This window comes from Pyrgilauda ruficollis, unplaced genomic scaffold (assembly GCF_017590135.1).
Source record: "Pyrgilauda ruficollis isolate IOZ18807 unplaced genomic scaffold, ASM1759013v1 scaffold18, whole genome shotgun sequence".
In the NCBI taxonomy this organism is placed as follows: Eukaryota; Metazoa; Chordata; class Aves; order Passeriformes; family Passeridae; genus Pyrgilauda; species Pyrgilauda ruficollis.
Genome location: NW_024516984.1, coordinates 3,897,892 through 3,918,333, shown reverse-complemented (window position 1 = coordinate 3,918,333; position 20,442 = coordinate 3,897,892). Strand labels below are relative to the sequence as shown.

General features: G+C 35.5%; 1 protein-coding gene across 1 annotated transcript in view; it reads left to right on the top strand.

Annotated features, from left to right (window-relative positions):
- The window catches only part of RALYL (RALY RNA binding protein like), a 104,630-nt gene that overhangs the window by 29,747 nt on the left and 54,441 nt on the right, over window positions 1-20,442 (top strand). Inside the window, exon 2 of the mRNA XM_041464469.1 lies at window positions 4,533-4,608. Within this exon, the coding sequence (XP_041320403.1) occupies window positions 4,533-4,608 (76 nt within the window). The remainder of the gene's footprint in view (window positions 1-4,532; window positions 4,609-20,442) is intronic.

Here is a 20,442-nt window from a genome sequence, read left to right as displayed (position 1 = left end):
TTTAAAGAAATTGAAGGGCAAGGATACCAATAAATACTGAAATACTTCTAGTGTATGAATGGTCTTTAGGTATCATTGCTTGCACTTACAAAGCCTGTTTTAAGTCTGCTGTTGTCTTCAGCACCAGATTGTCAGATCTGTCAGATTACTTTGCCAGTAATCTGGGAGCAAAGCATAAGGACTAGCAGATACTGCCTCTCCAAAGGTGGGATGTTCATGTCTGGAGGAGGTAGGTTGTCAGTGGCAGGAAATGGTGATAGGAGAAATGTAGATCATGCTGTGTTGAGTTGTCTTTTCTGACAATTTTATGTAGCCACTCAATACAATGAATGCCCTTCTAAAATGGTAATCATGCTCTTTTTTAAATTATTTTTATGTTTTGTCATTAATCACCAGGAATTTTCAGTATGATTACAAATAAAAATACTATGCTCAAAATCAGATCTATTCTGCTGATGACACACAACCTTGAATGAAATCTAAATCTCATTATTTGACTAAGCTATGCCATGATAACAAGAAAGTGTAGAACTAAAAATGGACTTCTTTTGATAAAGAGTGTAATTTCGTTTGATTCTGAAAGCACATAAAACCAGGATGCTGCATTACAATGTGTTGTTTTCTGCATATTCATTTTTACATTCGTAATATTTCCATAGTATTTTGAATTTCAGTGATGAATTTATCTTGGTATTGATATCTACATGAACATTTCTAGTATACAAGCTGAGAAAATAATGTCCCTGGGCTGCTCCGTTCCCGCATAGGAAAGGTACCTGTAAAGCTCTCTCTTCTCCAGGCTGAACAACCCCAGCTCTCTCAGCCTGGGAGAGCCTCTCTCAGCAGGGGAGGTACTCCATCCCTCTGATTATCTCGGTGGCCCTCCCCTAGACTTGTTTAAAAAGGCCCACATCCTTATGCTGGGAGCCCCAGAGCTGGACACAGTACTTTGAGAGCAGAGCAGAGAGGCAAATTCCCTCCCTTGCCCTGCTGGCCACACTGCTTTTGATGAAGCCCAGGTTACAGTTGGCTTTCTGGGCTGCAAGCACACATTACCAGGTCACACCAAGCTTCTCATCTTCATTCCCTAACCCTGCTCTTAATCTGTTCTCCGCCCAGCCAGTGTTAGTGCTTGGGATTGCCCAGACCCAGGTTCAGGACCTTCAACTTGGCCTTGTTGAACTTCATAGTGTTCCCACTGGTCAACTTCTCATGCCTATTAAGGTCTCTCTAGATGGCATCCCTTGCCTCCAGTATCCACACAGCTTGGTGTCATTGGCAAACCCGCTGAGGGCACACTCAATGCCACTGTCTGTGTTGCCAAGAAAGATGTTTAACTGCACCAGCCCCAATACTGATCCCCAAGGAATGCCACTCATCATTGGTCTTCACTAGAAAATCTACCAATTTAATAAATTTTTGAGCTTGACCACGAGCCATATCTTTATCCATCAGATGCCAATTCATCAAATCCATGCCTCTCCAGAAGAAATGTGAATGTCTGTGTCCCCTGTAAAAGAAGTTGTCTGGTACATATTCATGTGCAAGTGTAGTAGCTAATTTGACAGCTTAAGGAGTGATATGTTTCTGCATTCCTTGGGGTGGAATCATTAGCACAGGTAAATCTCTGTGCTGCTGACAGCAAATTTATTTGACACAGAGTTTATGATCTAGTAGATGTAAATGTCTGCTGTTAAACCAATGATGGATGAAGGAAGAGAACAGCTTATCTCACAAGATTTCCAGTTGGGATAGAAATAATCTATCTTGCGAAATGTTGACAAGTTCACTTCTAATCTTAGTTAGAAAATTGAGGCTGGAAGAGATAGTGCTGAAAAAATAATGGGGTGAAAATCTTTTCTAACTTTTCAAAGCATTTCCTACATCCATTCTTAACTTGCTACAAAGTGCTTTGGGAGTTGCAGAGCTGTTCAATCACTTTCATATTAACAGAAAAGCCCCATGTGCACAGCTTTTCTAAGAACTATTTCCTGTGCTAAAGAGAATTTTGGGCTATTACTATCAGTATAAAGTAGTTCACTGTTTAGAGATTTATTTAAGTGTGAGGGAATCTTAACTGATTCTGAACAGCTTTGCCACTGTGCCTCTTACAGTGTCACCTTTCTGACATTTTTGATTGAAATAAAGAGAACACATAACTAACAGTCTTTAGCTTCTACACTACTCAACTTTTTTAAAAGTGGGTTTTGTAGAGCTGCAAATGTAGGTCTATAAGAACAGTCATCAAGATAGTATTGATCTGTCCCAGGAGGATATGAAAAAAGTTTTTAAAACCCGTAAATAAGGGTATAAGGAGAAGAATGTTTAAGATATACCTCTGAAACAGTAGCAGATGAGAGATGAAAAATATGTGAAAATTATGGTATTGTGAAGAGGATACCACAGCCTGAGATATTTCCCAAGAGCAGATTATAATTCTACTATTTTTTCCTTAATATCTGTCCAACTTGTAGTAGGAGATTGTGAAAGCCAACACAGTCAATGACCTTAAACTGACATATAAAAATAGTATGAAAAGGTCTAATTATTGCAAAGGTCACAGGATAAAAATTTTGTTTCAATTCTGTTGTTTCCAGGAGCCGATGGAAATGCAACAGAGCTATCAAAATTCCTCAGTGGCTTTCAGAAATTCTTGGCATTTACTTTGTTGATTCAACATATTAGAATTTATATATCTTGCAATAAGGGCATCATAGTTGAACTTATAAAAAAATGGAAGACAAAAATAATATATATCTAATAAAGCACTTGCTAAAATTAAGGGAAGGAAAGCATTTCAAGGAGGCATAAAAACTGTCTCCAAATGAAACAAGAAAATTGCTATTTTATGAAAAATTATGATTTAGTAGCATACAGCTCCTACAGAAGAAACTGAAGTAAGATTTAACACCAAAATACTTTATATAAGGAAAATGCTGCTTAAGTATTTTATATTACATATTTCTACATAAAAGCATTTTATATCAGGTCATTGTATAATTTTAAATACATACTGACTGAGCTCAAAATACCAAAAACAAGTGTAAAATCTTTAAAATTCTTTTAAATAGTTGAAGTTTGAAATTTCCATTGGCAAAATATTTTCTGTCAAAAAGAAGTCTAAGGGACATGCATTTTCAATAATCCTGATTGTTAAAAAAGGTCAGATCGGGAGCTTTTTATTATTTTTGTATGAAATAAAAGTATCCAATCAATAAGTCTCAGGCTTTTACTGCATCTTTTGAGGTCAAAAATAATAAATAAAAATGTTTGAGCTTTTAGTATCACTTCACTGAGCAGTGTTTATCCTTACTCCTACACTTTATCTTTCTACATCTCCCTCCACCACAGTCAATTTCAGGTTAAAACAGACTTTTCAGGTTAAAATAGACTTTACTGAAAACATACGTTTTCTTGCAAACCTCAACCACCACATGATTCCACATTTAATAGGATATGATGTTCTGTCACACCATTTTTACCCTAAAATAATTCTGATTATTTTGTTGAGTTACTAATTTTTTTTATATTATTGAAGCTGAGAAGAGATTTAGCTGTAGTATCCCACAAATTGCATGAAATTTGTTTCCTAAACAAAAGTTTCACTTTATCCATGTGATTCAGTGTAAAGTTGATTTTGCAACATTTAATCAGAATGGAGGAGCTTTTTCATATAGATTTGTTTTTATACAGACAGCTTCCTAAACTCCAGAAGGTATTCTCCACAGAAGGGTCTCTGCTCTTTTCTCCACATATAACTGTTTTAGCAATCATAATGAGACATCTATCTCCTGGTATGTCTTTGAGCATGATTCAAATGAAGAGACAAATTTGAGAACAAAAATAATGTCTATAGAAGCTATATATCTATATATCTCTATAGAAGCTGTATATCTATATATCTATAATCTACATAAGGTTGACTTTCTTTTATATTTCAAGTATAAATTTACAGGTAGAATATAAGTGAACTTTCAAAGTGTTCACAAGATTTCTGATCTTGTTGAGAAGAATAAATATCTGCTTAAGAGAAAACACTTGCAAACCCAGATTTTCTCATTCTCCAAGGAGTGATGCATTTGGGATGGGAAATAGATGCTTTCTAAGTGGATGACAGAGTAGCAGTTAAAGATCAGTGTGCATTTCTTTAGATCCTAAAGGGAAATCTTCAGAACAATTGCAATTCTCCTCAACAGAATATGACTTGAGATCATAGTTTATTTCACCATCTAAGTTACTATCCAAATCTTCTCTATTAGAAATACATTATTGGCTTCATCATGTAGAAACTTCTGTGTTTAAAAAATGTAATTTCTCTCTGTTAACAAAAACTGATATTTTGAAATCCTTACGCATTACAGTAAAAAATTTTTGGAAAGTTTTATGGCATCAATTCAGAAGAGGTAAAAACTAGACAGGTGTTTAAGGTATGCTGTCCCTTTTCACTGCCTCTTGCTCATTTTCAGGGACTTGAAGGTGCCTTTGCAAACTTCCAGATGTTTGACTTACTGATATAAAATGTTTTCTTTCAGATATCAACATGGCAGGAGAACCAAAACCATACAGACCAAAACCTGGCAACAAGCGGCCACTTTCAGCACTTTACAGGTAAGTGAGATTTCACTTTAACTTACCCGAATACAATTTTTATCAGAAAAATTATGGTAACCTAAAATGTATCTCCCAATGGCACTGTGCAATGTTTACCAAAATTATAATGAAATCTGAGTACTTATTAATGCTCCCACTCCTAGTACTATTATTAATATTTTTTTTCTTTCTTAATTGAGTGTTATTTAAACTTTTAGTCCTTATGATTCTGTGCTTGGTTATGGACTCATTTTTGTGACTGTTTTATTTGCAATGATCAGTGAAATAACTAACAATTTCAGAGCAATAAAATTGGTTTCTCACAGATTTTTTTGTCAAGGGTGAGAACCAAGTTTGGACTGGATTTCTTCCTTGGCTGTTCAGGAGGGTATTGATAGTGTGTTTATCCTATTCCCAGGTGACTTTTGTCATAGAGCTTTTACAAACTTGAGGAAACATCCACTTTTTTTTTCCAAATCAATTATGTTTAGTGAAGCATTACCGATTGTTAGGGCTACTATGCCCACATGTATTTCTGCTCAATAAACCTTACATCTCATAAAAGTACTTCAGAATTTATGCTCCAGATCCATGGAAGGAATTAAGGCTGATTTCTACTGCAGCTGAAATGTAAAGAGACTGGCTCTGAGAGCAACAACACAGGAGTGAAATCAGACACATTGAAGAAGTTTTTTTTCATGCCTTGTCTGGTCTGAAAACTTCAGATGGAAATTTGAGGGTGGCATCTCAGAATAAGACAACCAGAAGCATTTTAGGTCTGAGCCTCCATGCTACATAGAAGAGATTTGAGTTTCACCATATAGCTGTCCATAGCTGAAGTGATAGAAATATTATTTTTGGAGAAGAGAATCCCTGTTTCATCATTACTCTCAACTACAAACTACTAAACTCTGTAGGTGTTCCTGGTAACCTTGGTCTACTCTGTCCCTGTTCCAGTATTTCAAAAGATTTTAAAAGATGTTCTGTGATTTCTGGCATTTATGTTCATTTCTACCTCTGAGCTTTTGAAGGCTTTCTCACAAATACTTGTTCTACAGAAAAGATAGGGATAAGAGAGACCGTGGAAAGTTCTAAAGGAATTTTAAAGAGGAAAAATATCTTAGATTGTGTCCTTTCATGGATGTAGTGCAAACTATTTCTCTAGAAGATCATGAGGCTTTTATGAGCAACTAAGAGAATCCTTCCATTGCTCCCTTCATCTTAATTTTGCCTCTGCTCTGACCTTGTAAGACCCCACCTGGAGTACAGTGTCCTGCTCTGGAGTACTGATCACGCACAAGGACTTACAGGGGGCTTATAAAATAGAACACCTTTTTACGTGGATAGATAGTGATAGGATAAAGGGGGAACTATTTTCCACTAAAAAAAGAAGGAATTTAGATTAGATGTTAGGAAGAAATTCTACACTCAGAGGACAGTGAGGCACTGAAACACTGAACAGAGGGTAGTTGTGGGAGTCCCATTGCAAATATTCAGGGCCAGGTTGGATGGGGTCCTGAGTAATCTTATCTGGTGGATGGCATCCCTGCCCATGCTGTGATGGCTGTAACTAGATGACATTTAAGGTTCCTTCCAACCCCCTTTACCATTCTATGGTATGGTCCCTTCCAACACAAACCATTCTCTGATTGTATGATAACGAGGAACTTTTATTATCTCAGTGTCGCTTAACATAATATGTGAAAAGATCAGTGATTAATAAAGTTTTGGCAACACTGGGAACATTTACTTATTTCAGAACATTGTAACTGGTTCTGACTGGGATGGAGTTCACTTTCCTCATAGAATCCTATAAGTGTTTTGGATTTGTTTCTAAAACACACCAATGTTTTGCCTGTTGCTGAACAGTGCTTGCACAGTCTCATGATTTTCTCATTTTCCTATTCTGCCTTTGTAATTAAGAGGCTTGGTGTGGGCAAGGAGTTATGAAGAAATATATCTGAGATAGCTGACCCAACCTGGCCAGAGAGACATTCTCTCATATAGTCAGAAATAAAAATTGGGAAGCTTTTTCTTCCAAAGCAGCTGTTGCTTGGAGATTGCCTGGACAGCTTATGGGACATGAAAAGTAATTGCCTTTGTATCACTTGGATTTTTTCCCTTCTCCCTTCCCCTATTACACTGCAAATATCTCAATCCATTAGGTTTTTCAACTTTTGATCTCTCCTTCATCCTGATAGGGGACAATGGTAGGGGAGTGAGACAGTGATCATGTGGGTGCTTAGCTGCTGGCCAGCATCCACCCACAAGACTGAGACAGATAAGAGGGAAGTAGTTACAGTAGATTTGATTTTCACTGAGAGACATTGGTTAAAAAATTTAGTTGTCACAAAATAGTCACTGTTAAAAGGAAGGACTGTAAGTAGAAAGAGGATAACAGATTTCTGAAAGGACAGAATTAAACGAGTTCAGAGTTCTGGTGAGTAGAATGATTCTTGGAAAGAAATTTGAGGGACAAAAGAAGTGCAGAAAATCTTGCACTGAATGTGCTTAATGTAGAACATAAAATTCTCCTGAAGCAGAAAAAAATCAAAAGAAAAATATGACAGAATCAACTTTCTCTAACATTCTAAAAATTGAAAAGGAATTGTACAAAATGTGGAATCAAAACACCATGACTGGAAGTAGAAAAGAAGAGCAGTCATCCTACAGGATGTCAGAAAGGTTAAAGTACATAATAGTATAAAAGATAACAAAAAATTTTCATTAGAGTAACATCCTCTGATTTTTAGTTAGGAGGAAAAGAGAGCAGATGATACAGAAAAGACTCCTTTTACTTCATCAAAAGCGGTTAACTGACCAGCTATTAAAGAAAATAAATTTTTACCAGAAGGTATGCAATAAAAAAATTGGCTAACCAATGTTTGACTAAGTGAATTTGATGAAAATGATCTGATCACGTTCACTGTAGTGTGTTCAAAGGATTAGCTGAATCTGTGTGTTGACTATTAGTGATTCCTTCCAAAAATTTATGGATGTCTTGTAAGGTAAGAAATAGTGGGTATGGGAGGTGCTATATCTATTTTTGAGAAGAAGAGATCGAGAAAATGATTAGATGAGACTAGCTTTGATTCTAAAAAATGTACTAAAACACATTATTAGAAATCAATTTATCAAGACCAAGAAGTTAATAAATTGGTTAAAATATCAGGAGCATATTATGCTGAAGCAACATAATTTCCTTCTTTGACAAGACAGCAAATTTAATGTAAAAAGAGATGTGCTATAAAGACATTGTCATGGTTTAGCAGTGACATTCCCAATTTAGTACCCTCTGAGACTCTCCCAAATGAGATTCCACTTGCTTGCTCACATCCCTTTCCTTTCCCCTTCCTGTTCCAGGGATAGAGTTGAGAATTGGAGGCACAAAGGGGTGAAAATTGCAGTTTTAGACAAGAACAATTTACTGGAAACAGAAATGAAATTTAAAAAAAAAAAAAGAAGAAAAAAAAAGGAACAGTGGCAGCAAAAATATTAATAACAAAAGGTATAAGATAAAAACTATTTACACAGAAAGCCCAATACCGACCAGCTTTTCCACACCACACCACACCACACCACACCATGCCACACTTTCTCCGAACTGGAAAAGGAATGCCTTTCTTTCCAGAAACCAGAGAAAAAGTCCTTTTCCCCTGTCCCTGGCAGTGGTGTAAAATGGTGTTCAACAATATTTGGGTGATGGCCAGGCCCACTCAGCAGAGCACACAGCAACCCACAGCTCCTGGGCTCAAGCAGTCCGATCCAGTGGGCTCAGTATCCTGGCTGCTGGGACCACAGACACACACCACCACTTCTGGCTACGGTAAAAAAATAACTCTGTCCTGGACGAAACCAGGATTAACAAGCTTTGACGCTTACTTTTCAGTTTTTATAAGCATGTTCAGGAAAGTTTTGTAGAAGAAACTGTCTTACGGTCGACATCCAATGGAAAAACAGTGACTGTGTACGACACAGTATTAAGGAATATAACTGTTACCTTTTCAGTTTCCTTACTTACAGATTTTTAAATATTTTTCATATGTGAGACAACATAAAGAGCAATTTTAAGATAAGCAAGCAGGAGCGCTGCACAGGCTTGCAGGGTTTTGTTTACTTTGAAGTACCTGAGGCTTCAAAAAGGTTCAAAGTTTGCATTTATGAAAAGAAGTTTGTATCACATTTATAGGTGGATATATACATAAGTCCTTACAGAGCAACTGATGTCTATGATGTGTTATAACCTCATCATTTGCTTGTGTGTCCAAGTCATTAGATTCATTTTTTCCTGTAATGGTATAATACTCTTTGATATCTCAGTTCAGGACCTACATTCCTTTATTTTAACTTTTCTAGTTTTATTATCTGTGTGAAAATAATCTCATTTAATCTTACCTATGTGAAATTTAGCATGAGCCTAAATGTGAGACACACAACTTTTTTTAGGTGCAAGATAAGATATAATAATAATAGTTATTATTATAAGATATATTATTATACAGGCTATAATTATAATAATAATAAAAGGACTTCCATTTTATGCTTAGGCCTTAAAAATATTTTGAGAACACTTAGTCTTTACTTCAGAAAGCTGTTAAACACATTATTAATTTTAAGCATGCTCATTGAATATCTTAAAATGTACTTAGAGTAGTGCTCAGGAATGAGTTAAATTCTACAATAGCTGTAAACTCCATCACCATCTATCCTAATTTACATTGCATTGAGGGGCGATCTAAATCCCATAAGATTCAAAATTGTTCTGAATTTTCTTTTGAGCACACCACTTCTGCAGAAAATCACATGCTTAAAAAATCTGCATCTTAAAATTGTTTTGCATCTTGTTGTACTGGTCTAGCCTCCAGCAAAAATTAATTGTACCAGCAGCACATCGTAGTATCTTTGAAACACAAGGTGAAGATTGAAGGTGCTGACATAAATGTGTTAAAGCACTCTTTGGGAGCAATGTTTTGGTAAAATAAAACATCACACTTTGTCTTTTTCATTTAGTGATGTTTTGATCAGTATTTCATTAAAGAAACTCTTTGTCACCATATGAAAGCCCATTTACTGTTTTTTTCCTGTGTTTACTCTCCAACATACCAAAGGAGAATCAACATAAGTACTCTGATAGACTGCTATTCTGCTTCTCTTCATCATAAAATGTTTTAATTATTTGTTGTTTATTTCAGTCCACTACCATGTTATATGGCAAAATAAATACATGCCTGAAAGCTTTTTCTCCATTTCGGAACCATTCCCAGTTGCTCAAGGAGTGGACCCAAGCCTCAGGACAGGTGGAGCAGAGCCACCATGCACATACTGCCTGTGTCTCACTTTCCCTCAGGACATGCAGTGTGTCCTTTCTCTATGGCTGACATCTTGGGAGATGGCTAAAAGTCCTATCTGGCACCCCTCTGGTAGTAACAAGGTTGAGAGGGTTTGAGAATGATGACAAGGACACCTACTTTTGAGGCTTTTGAAAAAACAAAAAACAGTGTGCTACAGGCAGGCATAATGGTGCCATTTTTATTGCCATAAAAATGAGCACAATTACTGCAGGCTCTGCTGCAGGAGGTGGTGGTGGGGATCTGCTGGAGATCACATGAGGCATGGGGAGTCAAAACCAGCATAGTGGTACTGGTACAACTGAGAGCACAGTGTCTCATATCACATCCAAGTCTGCTTTCTGAGAAATCTAGTTACTTTGCAAATCCCCAGGGTCAAAATGATATTTGTACAATGCGGCAAAGCGGGATTTGGAAGAAAAATGGAAAGGCAAGTTACTGGGCACTGCCAGAGTAGTGATATTTGTACAAGGTGGCAAAGCAGGGGACTAGGATTTGGAAGAAAAATGGAAAGGCAAGTTACTGGGCACTGCCAGAGTATCTAGTCAATATCTTTGCTCTACACAATTTAATGTTATATTTGACCTATAAACTTTTTCAATACTGTTTTATCCAAGAAAAATAATCCCTATGTGGATTATTTTCATCCTTGCCAAACTTCAAGCTTCTTTGGAGTGCCACAAGAAAACTGGTAGGCCCCAGTCACATCTTGAAGACTCAGTGGGGAGTTATTCAATCCCCAGTGCTCCAGTATTCCTATTGCTCTCTGGGACTGAAGCTGGCTGGCCTGAGATCCATCCTGCTGAGGCACATCCTGGAGTGAGACAATTAACAGAATGGATTTAGTGAATAGATTCACTAAAGAAAGCCAGGAAAAACTGAGTGAAATAGACTCTCACTGTGTTGGCTTGGCTGTGACCAGAACCAGAGCTGAGTTCCCACAGCGCTGCCCAGATGTAGCACACGGTGACCCTGCAAAGGTTTCCCTCCAGGACAAGTTTTTTTCCAGCTGTTCTCTGAAATTTCAGGTGTACAGTTCAGCACTCTTTGAGTGGTGTTAGCACAGTGATTTCCCATTACCAATCACTTTGTCACGTAATGCAATCGAAATGTATATTTAACACACCTGATTTAACTTGCTACTAATTATCTACATTAAACAGCCTTTACTTTACAGTTTCATAACTCCCATGGCCTCTGGAACAAATTATTTTATTTAAATGTCTAATATTAGTATACTAGAAAGGGATATTCTTGTATTTACATGGTATGGTTATTTTTTATGTTAATGGTTTTTTTTGACAGAAACATTTTATCAATTTCCTCAGTACATTTTACTTTTATAATGTCTATCACAAAACTGATTTTGTTGCACGTCTTGCAATTCCTTTGGTTTTTCAGTCTTACAGCAGAGGCTGAAAGAATTGTTTACAGTCATTCTCTACTTTCCCTCTGCTTCTTACATTTATTGTAAATATCCTTTATAGAGTTTGGTGTGGTCTGGTTTGCCTCAGAGCCATCCATTATTTTGAGTTGCTTTTTTGAACACTCCTGAGCACCCTTCATTTCAGGAAAAAGTGTGAAAAGGGCGCTGATGAGCAACTTGATTTTGTCTTCTAATATAGGAATCTTCTTGAGATCCTTCCTCCCACTTGAAAATATTAACATAAACTCAACAAATTCTGTGCCAAACAAGCATTACCATTCCATTAGAATACTGCAGGATTTTGCATCACAACTGTAATAGTGTGCCACTGAGAGTGTATTATCAATCTTTTTAAACCTGTCATATAATGACAGTAACTGCAGGTATAAGTATCTTTCTAATAGAATACTGTCCCTAGATTTCCAACAATATTTTTCTTTATATTTTCTTTCTCTTAATGAACTTGTGTGTCTATCATTATTACAGATCTACAAGAGACTAAAGACACAGTCCAGAAAACAGAAAACAAACCTAATCAAGTATTTTCTGATACTTTAGTCTTACATTAAATTGTGGTTACAACTCCTACATTATTCTGTACACTGAATGAAAAAAAAATATGCTTATGGAACATAATTTTTCTATGACTATGTCATATTAAAATTATATAGTGTGATATTTTCTTTTTAATCAAAATTATTATTTTTCTACAGAAATGCATCATCCTGATACTTTTGATTACCTTTCTTTATGAGAAAAGCTATTATATTTCAGTACAGTGGAATGGACCTAAGATAAATGTTGTTCTGCAGCTCTTCTCCTGACAAAAGATTTAGCTTCCATAAAAAATTCCCACATTTCTAGATATGTTTAAATAGAGAGATTTTAAGTCCAGTAGGATATTATTTACATTCATTTCATCAAAGAATGTTGCCAGTGGTCACATTTAAAACAGTAATTTCTGTACAGAAAAAATATAATTTAGTTTCAAATTCTTACCTGAATAGTGTAAATTTTGCTTGTATTGAGAATTTAAATAGTATTCTCAATTACATTTAAAATCTTAAAAGGTACAAATAAAAAGCTAAAGCAGACCCGGTGATTCAATTTAAACCTTTTGTTTGTTTGTTTGGTTATTTTCTTTCAATAAAAGACACCCCATGTCAAATAAGTAATATCATAGGAATAATTTTTAAAAGATCTGCTGATGGAAGGCAGCACATGCATGTCTTAATTTCTAAATTATGGTGGTGTAATTGCAATCAGTTTGATCCCACAGATGTTTAAAACAGTACATGTGCTCAGAGGGGCTGGGAAAGGCAGACAAAGGTTTAGGTTTGCCCTTTCACATGATTCAGAGTATGAATGTGCAGCACTTCATAGCTTTAGAGAGGGGGGGAAATGAGGGAGAGAAAGATATTTCAGGTCCTTAGCAACAGGAAAACCTTTTGCTTCTGTTTATTTTGAAATAAATCACAGATAAAGAAAAAGTCCAAAAGACAAAAAATGCAACTGTCATCCTGATTTCTTCATTCAGTCATATCATTCCTAACCCATGGGGTAACTCCAACAACTAGGAAAACAAAACTTTTTTTTTTTTTTAAAAAAGTTCTTCCTATTAACTATTTTTAAAATATTGCTAAGTCCCCTTAAGAAGGGGACTAGGGCATGTTTTGCCTCTCAGATCATCACTATATGATAAATCTTACATTTTTCTCGTGTTTGTTTGCTTTCATTCACCATCAGTTTTTAAATGATGGTGTTGACAGATCATTTAGAAGTCCTATGTAAAGACTAGCACTTGTCTTTGTAACAAACTTCCCTCAAGCTATCCCTTAGACTTACACAGTATTTCCTCAGGTATTTTTTCCTCTGTTAAGAGGTTGTGACTCCAGCTTACACACATCTGCACAGGAGTTGCATCCCTCTTCCTATCTCAGTACTCTTCCTCTTACATAAGGTGATATATGGTATCACATGAATAATGCTGTCTTTTTCCACAGAACCCCAGACACCATAGTCACATTCATGTTCAGAGATTAGCAAATTTGGAGAATAGGCTGTTCACTTATTATTGCTGGGGTTTTTTTCCTGGTGTTTAATTTTCTTCCTTAGTTTTTCCTTCTGCTATGAAACCTGAAGCAATATACTATAAAGTACCTAACTGTAAACTTATCTCTTTTTTTTTCCATGGTTTTTAATGACTGTTTATACCACAGTAAAACAGAAAACATATCTGCAATCTTCTGATGGCATTGAAATTATTATGACTCCTTTCTTGTCCAATTGAAATAATTATGACTACTTTCTTATCTGAGAATTTTGGCTGCTAATACAAATGAAAAAACTTTGGCTTACAAATGAAAAAGTAAATTCCTAAAAGATCCAGAGTATTGATGGGTTTGCCTGCGGGCAAACAGAAATAGTAGTTTTAGTCATGCATTTGCTTTAAATCTTGACAGCCTGAGGCTTATTCCTATTCTTTATTGCATGTGAGATTTCTACCCTTTATTACTGCATGGATTCTTGCATTTAATTTAAGAAATGATCACTTTGGACTCAGCATGTTTTCTTCCATATGAAGATGATGTCTTCTGTAGGTATACTGCTGCGTTTCAGTTAGACTAAAAAGACTAGGCTAAAAAGCCTTCAACATATCCCAAAAAAAAAAGCAGAAACTGCCAACATTATATTTTTCTACATTTGAATTTTAGTGAAGAAGATATCATGGAAACAGTATCAAGAGTTGCAGACAGTGCTGTTCAGAAGCTGTCCTATTAAGTCTTGGGTTCATGACCGAGAACAGCGAAGGGCCTGTCTTGGCATTGCAAATGAACAGAGGAATTCTTCATTTTCAGGAATTTAGTAAACCCTTAATTGCTGCAGTAATCAGAGATGCAGAAGGCTGTGCATCAGAGAACCACTTAGTGGACTTGCAATTAGGCATTGGTTCTCACATAATGTAACACCTCTAATTATACAGAAGGCTGTAATTTGGTCTGGGAGCTGCTGGTGTACTACAAGGGCACCATTTTAGTGGCTGACAGAGAGCAACAGAAATATGATGCTGGGTTATAAATTTAGTACTCTGTGAATAAATAAGGAAGGTTGGATAAGCAAGAGACTGCAACACATTTTAAAGTCTTATGAATTATATTAGAAGAACTTTAAAGTATACTTAATTTGAAAGAAAATGGATTGTTCAGTAAAATTATAAATAGCATGGAAGGCTGCGTGAAACACAGAGGGACAATAGCAACATATTATTATGCAGAGAATTATAAAAATAAAATTACCATGCAGCTTTATTTCTTGGTGAATTCTGTTAGTCTTGGAGCATACTGTCTGAAAATATGTTATCCACCCTACCAGAAGTGATACTTAGTGCTGTTGATTCATAATGTCAAATGTAATTTTATGTTTTAAAACATAGGGTACAAATTGCATGCTTTTTTGATATTGCATGCCAGTATTCCCAAAATGTCTGGCAAAAGCATTGGCTATTTTTTTAAAAAGTAAAAAATGTATTAACAATAATATGTTGAGTCCTAAAAATGAACATTTTCTAATACCTATTGGCATAAAAATGTATGTTGCATTTTTCAGTTTTGCATGGGTGAGATTATTCTAGGAAACAGCATGACAGACGTGAATCTTACATTGTTAGAGAAGTGGCCCTCCTGTAACTGCTTTGAAGCATTAGTAGTGTCATTGAGGGAAAAAGGATATTACGCCTCTGCCCTTGGGATCCTCAAAGGCAATGCCTGCATTAACCTTCATCTATTTGTGACTGCAAATAGCCATGCAGCAAAGTAGTATTGATTGTGTGCATTAGATCAGTCAACACTGTTTTGTTCAACCCACCCTGAAGAAGCCGTTCTAGATGGTTTTAGATCAGTACATATTGACCTGAGTGTTCTTATTCTACTTCAGAGCAGAAGAGGGTTAGGTGAAATCAAATTCATGCAAAGAATGATTAAATGAAGTTGATCTTCTGTGAGGAAGAGGACTCTGAGGCACACTACTATGATTACTATATTTTTCTCAAAATTCTCTCTTTTGCTTGGAGCATAGCTTTTTGCAAAATTCAGCAACTAATAAAAATCATGTGGAAAGGCAAAGAAAAATTGACAGCGGCATGGAGTTATTTTCATTCTTCAGGTTTTGTTTCCTGCTCTTTCTTGAACAAAAGTACCAAATTGAGCATGTTTTGCATTTGGGAAACTTGCAAGAATCTCACTATGAATCTGAGTGTGAATTGCCTCATGACTGGAAACAGCACACAGTGATGTATGGTTAAAAACAGTTTATCTTGTAACTCTGTTTGGCAACAGAAGACTTCTCTTGGGTGGCATGGGAAGAAACTGGAATCCATTATCTAAGAAGGTTTTCAAATGTAGAGTCTGAATCAATTTCACTCTAAATTACAATTTAGTTTTCCTCAGACATACTACCAGGATTTAGTCAACTATGAGAATCTATCCCCCTGTTCATGTTATCTTTGCAAGTTTTGTATTCATAAAGAAAGATGTAGCAAAATCAAACCTGTAAAATCAGAGAGGATACAGCTTTTAAATTACCTATAGCTTTTAGGTTTCCCTATCTTCTTGCACCTAAAATTTAGGCCACCCATTTAAGAATATTATTGGAAGCAACTTCCTTTTCTTCCTTTAGTTTCCCTGAGTTCTCCATGTCACCCTTTCCTACCACATCCCCAAAACCCTTCCATCCCATGTTATAACAGTAATGCATTCAGTAACCACTATGACAATGTACATTTCTATTGGTGTATCAGAACTAACTTGCACATGTTGTTTTAAGCCTCATCCTAGCCTCTTGCTGCTGTGAAAGTTAGCACAGGGAAGAGGAAGTCTCTCTAAAGCACTTCCTTCCTGCACTTAAAGATACCTTTAATTCAGTTTTTCAACTGTCAAACTTCAAAGATAACCCCAAACAGATTATTAATTCCATTCTTCTAACTAATTGTGAAAAGGTTATCTATCCAACCACACATGGGGTAAAAAAATCCTAGAGGCTCCTGAAACTTGTACTTATGACAAGAATTTCATGTTTATAAATGATGTAAGATACACATTTTGCTAGGAAACTAGCTAAATTTGGTCATCTGCTATGTACATCTGATGCTACACATCAGTACGGGCTCACATCAGGTATTATTGACAGCCTCCTGTGCTAAGTGTTCCCTCAAAATCTTTTCCTATAGATAGTGCTATGTTGCTACCCTGTCCTGGGGTTAGGTGCCAAGTAGAACTGGTTATATAAAATGCTCTGTATTAATAGTCAGTGGTTTTTTGCAGAGTTTTTAAAAATACAATAAAATTTAATTAAATTTAATTAATTTAAAAATCTTGCACATATTTGCTGTTGTCCAGACATGTAAAATGCTAAAAAATAATGATTTATATTTATATATACATATATACACACACACACACCACACACACATACACACATACACACACACACACACACACACACACATATATATAAACATTTTAACTCTCTTCCAAAATTTAATTTCTTTCACTTCAAAACACTGAAAATACTAAAGACACCTCCATCTTGCAGCATATTAAATGCAGAGTGACTGCATGAACACAAACCAAACCCAAAGGTGAGGAAGCATCCCTAGACAGAAAATCAAGCTGTCCTGTGGGGACAAACTATAATTTCAGTTTTCTTTATCACAAGAAATTAAGCTGTGTAAGATCCATATCACCTACAGATATCTTAGGAAGTTAGCTTCTTCTGGGTACAACAGTTTCCTCAAGGACTTGGAGAAAAGCTGGTGCTTCAAAAAGTGATCTAAGTTATTCTCAATCTTAAATAATTAACCAAGTCAAAAAAGTCACAAAATATAAAAAAATGTATCTTTTTTAATCAGTCAGAATGTGTAATGTGTTGTGATACTTTCATAAGGGACTAAATATGTATTACACATCTATTAAGGATCATGTATAGATCTGCATAGAGAGAGGCTGGTAGCCAAAGGGATAATCTTGTTTGATAATCCGTTTATCCTTAGAATGCTTACTAGTGTAGTAGCTTTCTTATTGGATAAATTCTTCAGTAATTAGTAAAATTTAGTTTTAGTACCCTTGAATATTTCAGTTGTGAACTTTGATTAACTATGATCTGAGACTAGAAGAGAGGAAGCATGTGCTGATTAAAGGACACTTCTCAATCAGCTCTGAGGAAAGATGTTTTAATATGTCCCCATAACTAGCAGTCTCTTGTTACTCAATTTGTCCTCTTTTGAATAGTTTTTTTGCAATACCCAGCCAGTTGTCCTTCATTTCATATACGTATAAAGTAGTTAAAGTAGTTCTTGTTCTCAAATTCTCACTCTGCACTTCTTTTTTAAATTTTATCACTCTGAATTCATAATAATTCTTCAATTTATTAAAAAAAAAAAAACATTTTAACTCTCTTCACTGGATGATTAAAAACCAGCCTTTTTGTTCCTATTTTACATGCAGTAACATTTTTGTTAAAATATTTTATGCACACCAATGTTAAATGAATCATAACACTGAGTGCTCCTATTATTTAATGTGGCTCTCTTTCACATTGGCATAATTCTTTGTTCATGGTCATGTTGGGCATAGATTTTATTTTCTCAGCTTCATTATGAGACTCTCATATCAGGCAATATCAAGAGCTTTAAAAATGATACTAAGCATTACCTATCATCTGTCTTATCATTTATCCACCAAGTCAGTTACCACATCAAATGACTATGTTTACTCTGAAAAACGACAATTTGAGCTCACTGTATGTTAATTTCCACTCATGGCTTAAGTGGTGTACTTTATTTTGTGCTAGAATCTTTACATTTCAATAAATAACAGAAGCACTTAGGTCTGTCGAATAAAAGTTCTCAAGGCACTGCAAAAACTAATACATAGTATATGTATTAGTATATGACATTATGCAATGTTCATGAAAACAACAGTTGGTTGTTGTTTTTCTAGTCTGAATTATCAATTGCAATGTCAACCACCAGATGGGAGCAGAACTTATTAAAGTTGTTAGGGACAATTGTAAAAATTGACATAAACATGTAAATTATTCCTCCTTTCCCTCTGCTTCTGAAACACTTCTGATAGATTACATCTTCTTTACAGTCATTCTACCGTTTATTTGTTCCAGAATATGACAGAGTTTCTTGAAAGAGCCTGTCAACATTTATGAAGATATTTACGGAATCTTCAGAAGACAAAATGAGCTTCTTATCCTAGTCTATTTGACAGTGGTTACTGACAATATCCAGGAAAATGATCTTGGATTGAAATTAAGTCACAGAAACCAGAAATTGCTAGTATACACCAGCAATTGTTCTTTCAGACTCAATAGATAGCAGAAGTTATATGAAATTATATTTCTTCTGTAAATTAAGACAGGCTTGTATTAGGCTTGCTTGCATTGAATAGAAATATTGGGAGGTAGCAAAATTTACAATGCAAATGCTTTAAAAAGAAATTAAATGACAATATATAACACTGCTTTAAAAGTTCTGAAGAAAGATGGTTTTTGATCACTTCAAACCACAAACTCAACATTCAGAGAAAAATCTATCCATGTTTGATCACAGTGAATGGAAACATAAGTTTCTTCCGAAAAGTCCCTTGGTTTGTTCTTGTCATTTTAAAATTTAATGCATTGATAAACAAGGTAAGCCATATTCTTTCAATACACATATTTCTGCTTAATCTTTGGTCCTGCTAATTCTTTGGTTCCTAAAGATGCAAAAAATACATACTTGACAGGTGAAAAAGTCAGCCACATCAGTCAGTCTAAATACACATTAACACTATACTGAAGTCCAAAATGCTTTACAGTTATCCTGACTTTCCTATTTTTGAATAAAAATGTTCCCAACTCCCCTGAAATCTGCAGTCACTATTCATATATTTTATAGTCAAACAGAAAATGTGTGATGTCAGCTACACAGTCAGCTAATCCGCCTCAGGAATTTTGATATGAAGGTTGTAACCTAAGATGATGACTCATCTGAAAAAATATTAGTTCCTGACCCCTTTATCTGATTCAGGGCAGATGGTTTTGTTTTTTCAACAAGTCAGAATAAGAATCCTAATAAATTCATTAAATTTCACGTTTTTCCTACTAAGTGCTTAAAGATGAAATTATATGATCTCCACGAGGAAGAATATATTGATTCATAATTAATTACCTTGGGGAATCCTTGGCTGAAATCCATTTGCTTGTGTACTGGATTGATATTGTTAGAAATGTTATTCACTTTGTCCTGTACACAGTTTCGGGAAGGAGAGGAGAGGATTCTTTAACAGGTAATTATATAGATTTATGTATCTTGGGTCAGGCCTCAAATGCAGAAAAATTCTTGCCTGTAATCTTAATAGGACAATTGTGCAAGAAAGTAGAATTTACTTTGGGATCTTGCTGTCATTCCATGATTTGCTTACAAGTCAAAGAGGAATCCACATATCCTTAGTCTAGTCACATTTCCCTGTATGTTTGCCTGCAAACCTTGAAAATTTGTCCATCTGGATGTTCAGTCCATGTCAAAGATGGAATTTAGATCATTGCCATTTATATAAGAAACTTTAGCAGCAAAGAAAATCATAAAATGCACAGTTGGGTTAATCAAACCTTGTAAAATATCTCTCCAAGACAGGGTGCAAGGGGAATAACACTAAATGGGAAATTTGTAGGGTCCTTATTTTAAACGCAGTGTGACAGGATGGTAACATATCAATAGGTAGTAATTAATTGCCTCTGCCTGTTCAGTTTACAGTGACTGGTTTTAATTGAGCAACTGGCATAGTGTAAAAATTCTTTTTTCTCCTGCAAAACTTATCTATTGTATGTAGATAAGGAAAATCTTAGCTCAGAAAATCTTAGTTGAGAATCAAAGTGGAACACCACCTCAGTCTGCCATGTCCCAGTAATGCTACAGATTAGCCTCCCTCCCTCCTATTCCAACTGATATATTGCCTTGGCATATTGACAAACTGGTCTTTTCTGATGGGAAAACCATTTCAGGAAAGAAAGAATCTCAATCTCTCGTGCTTC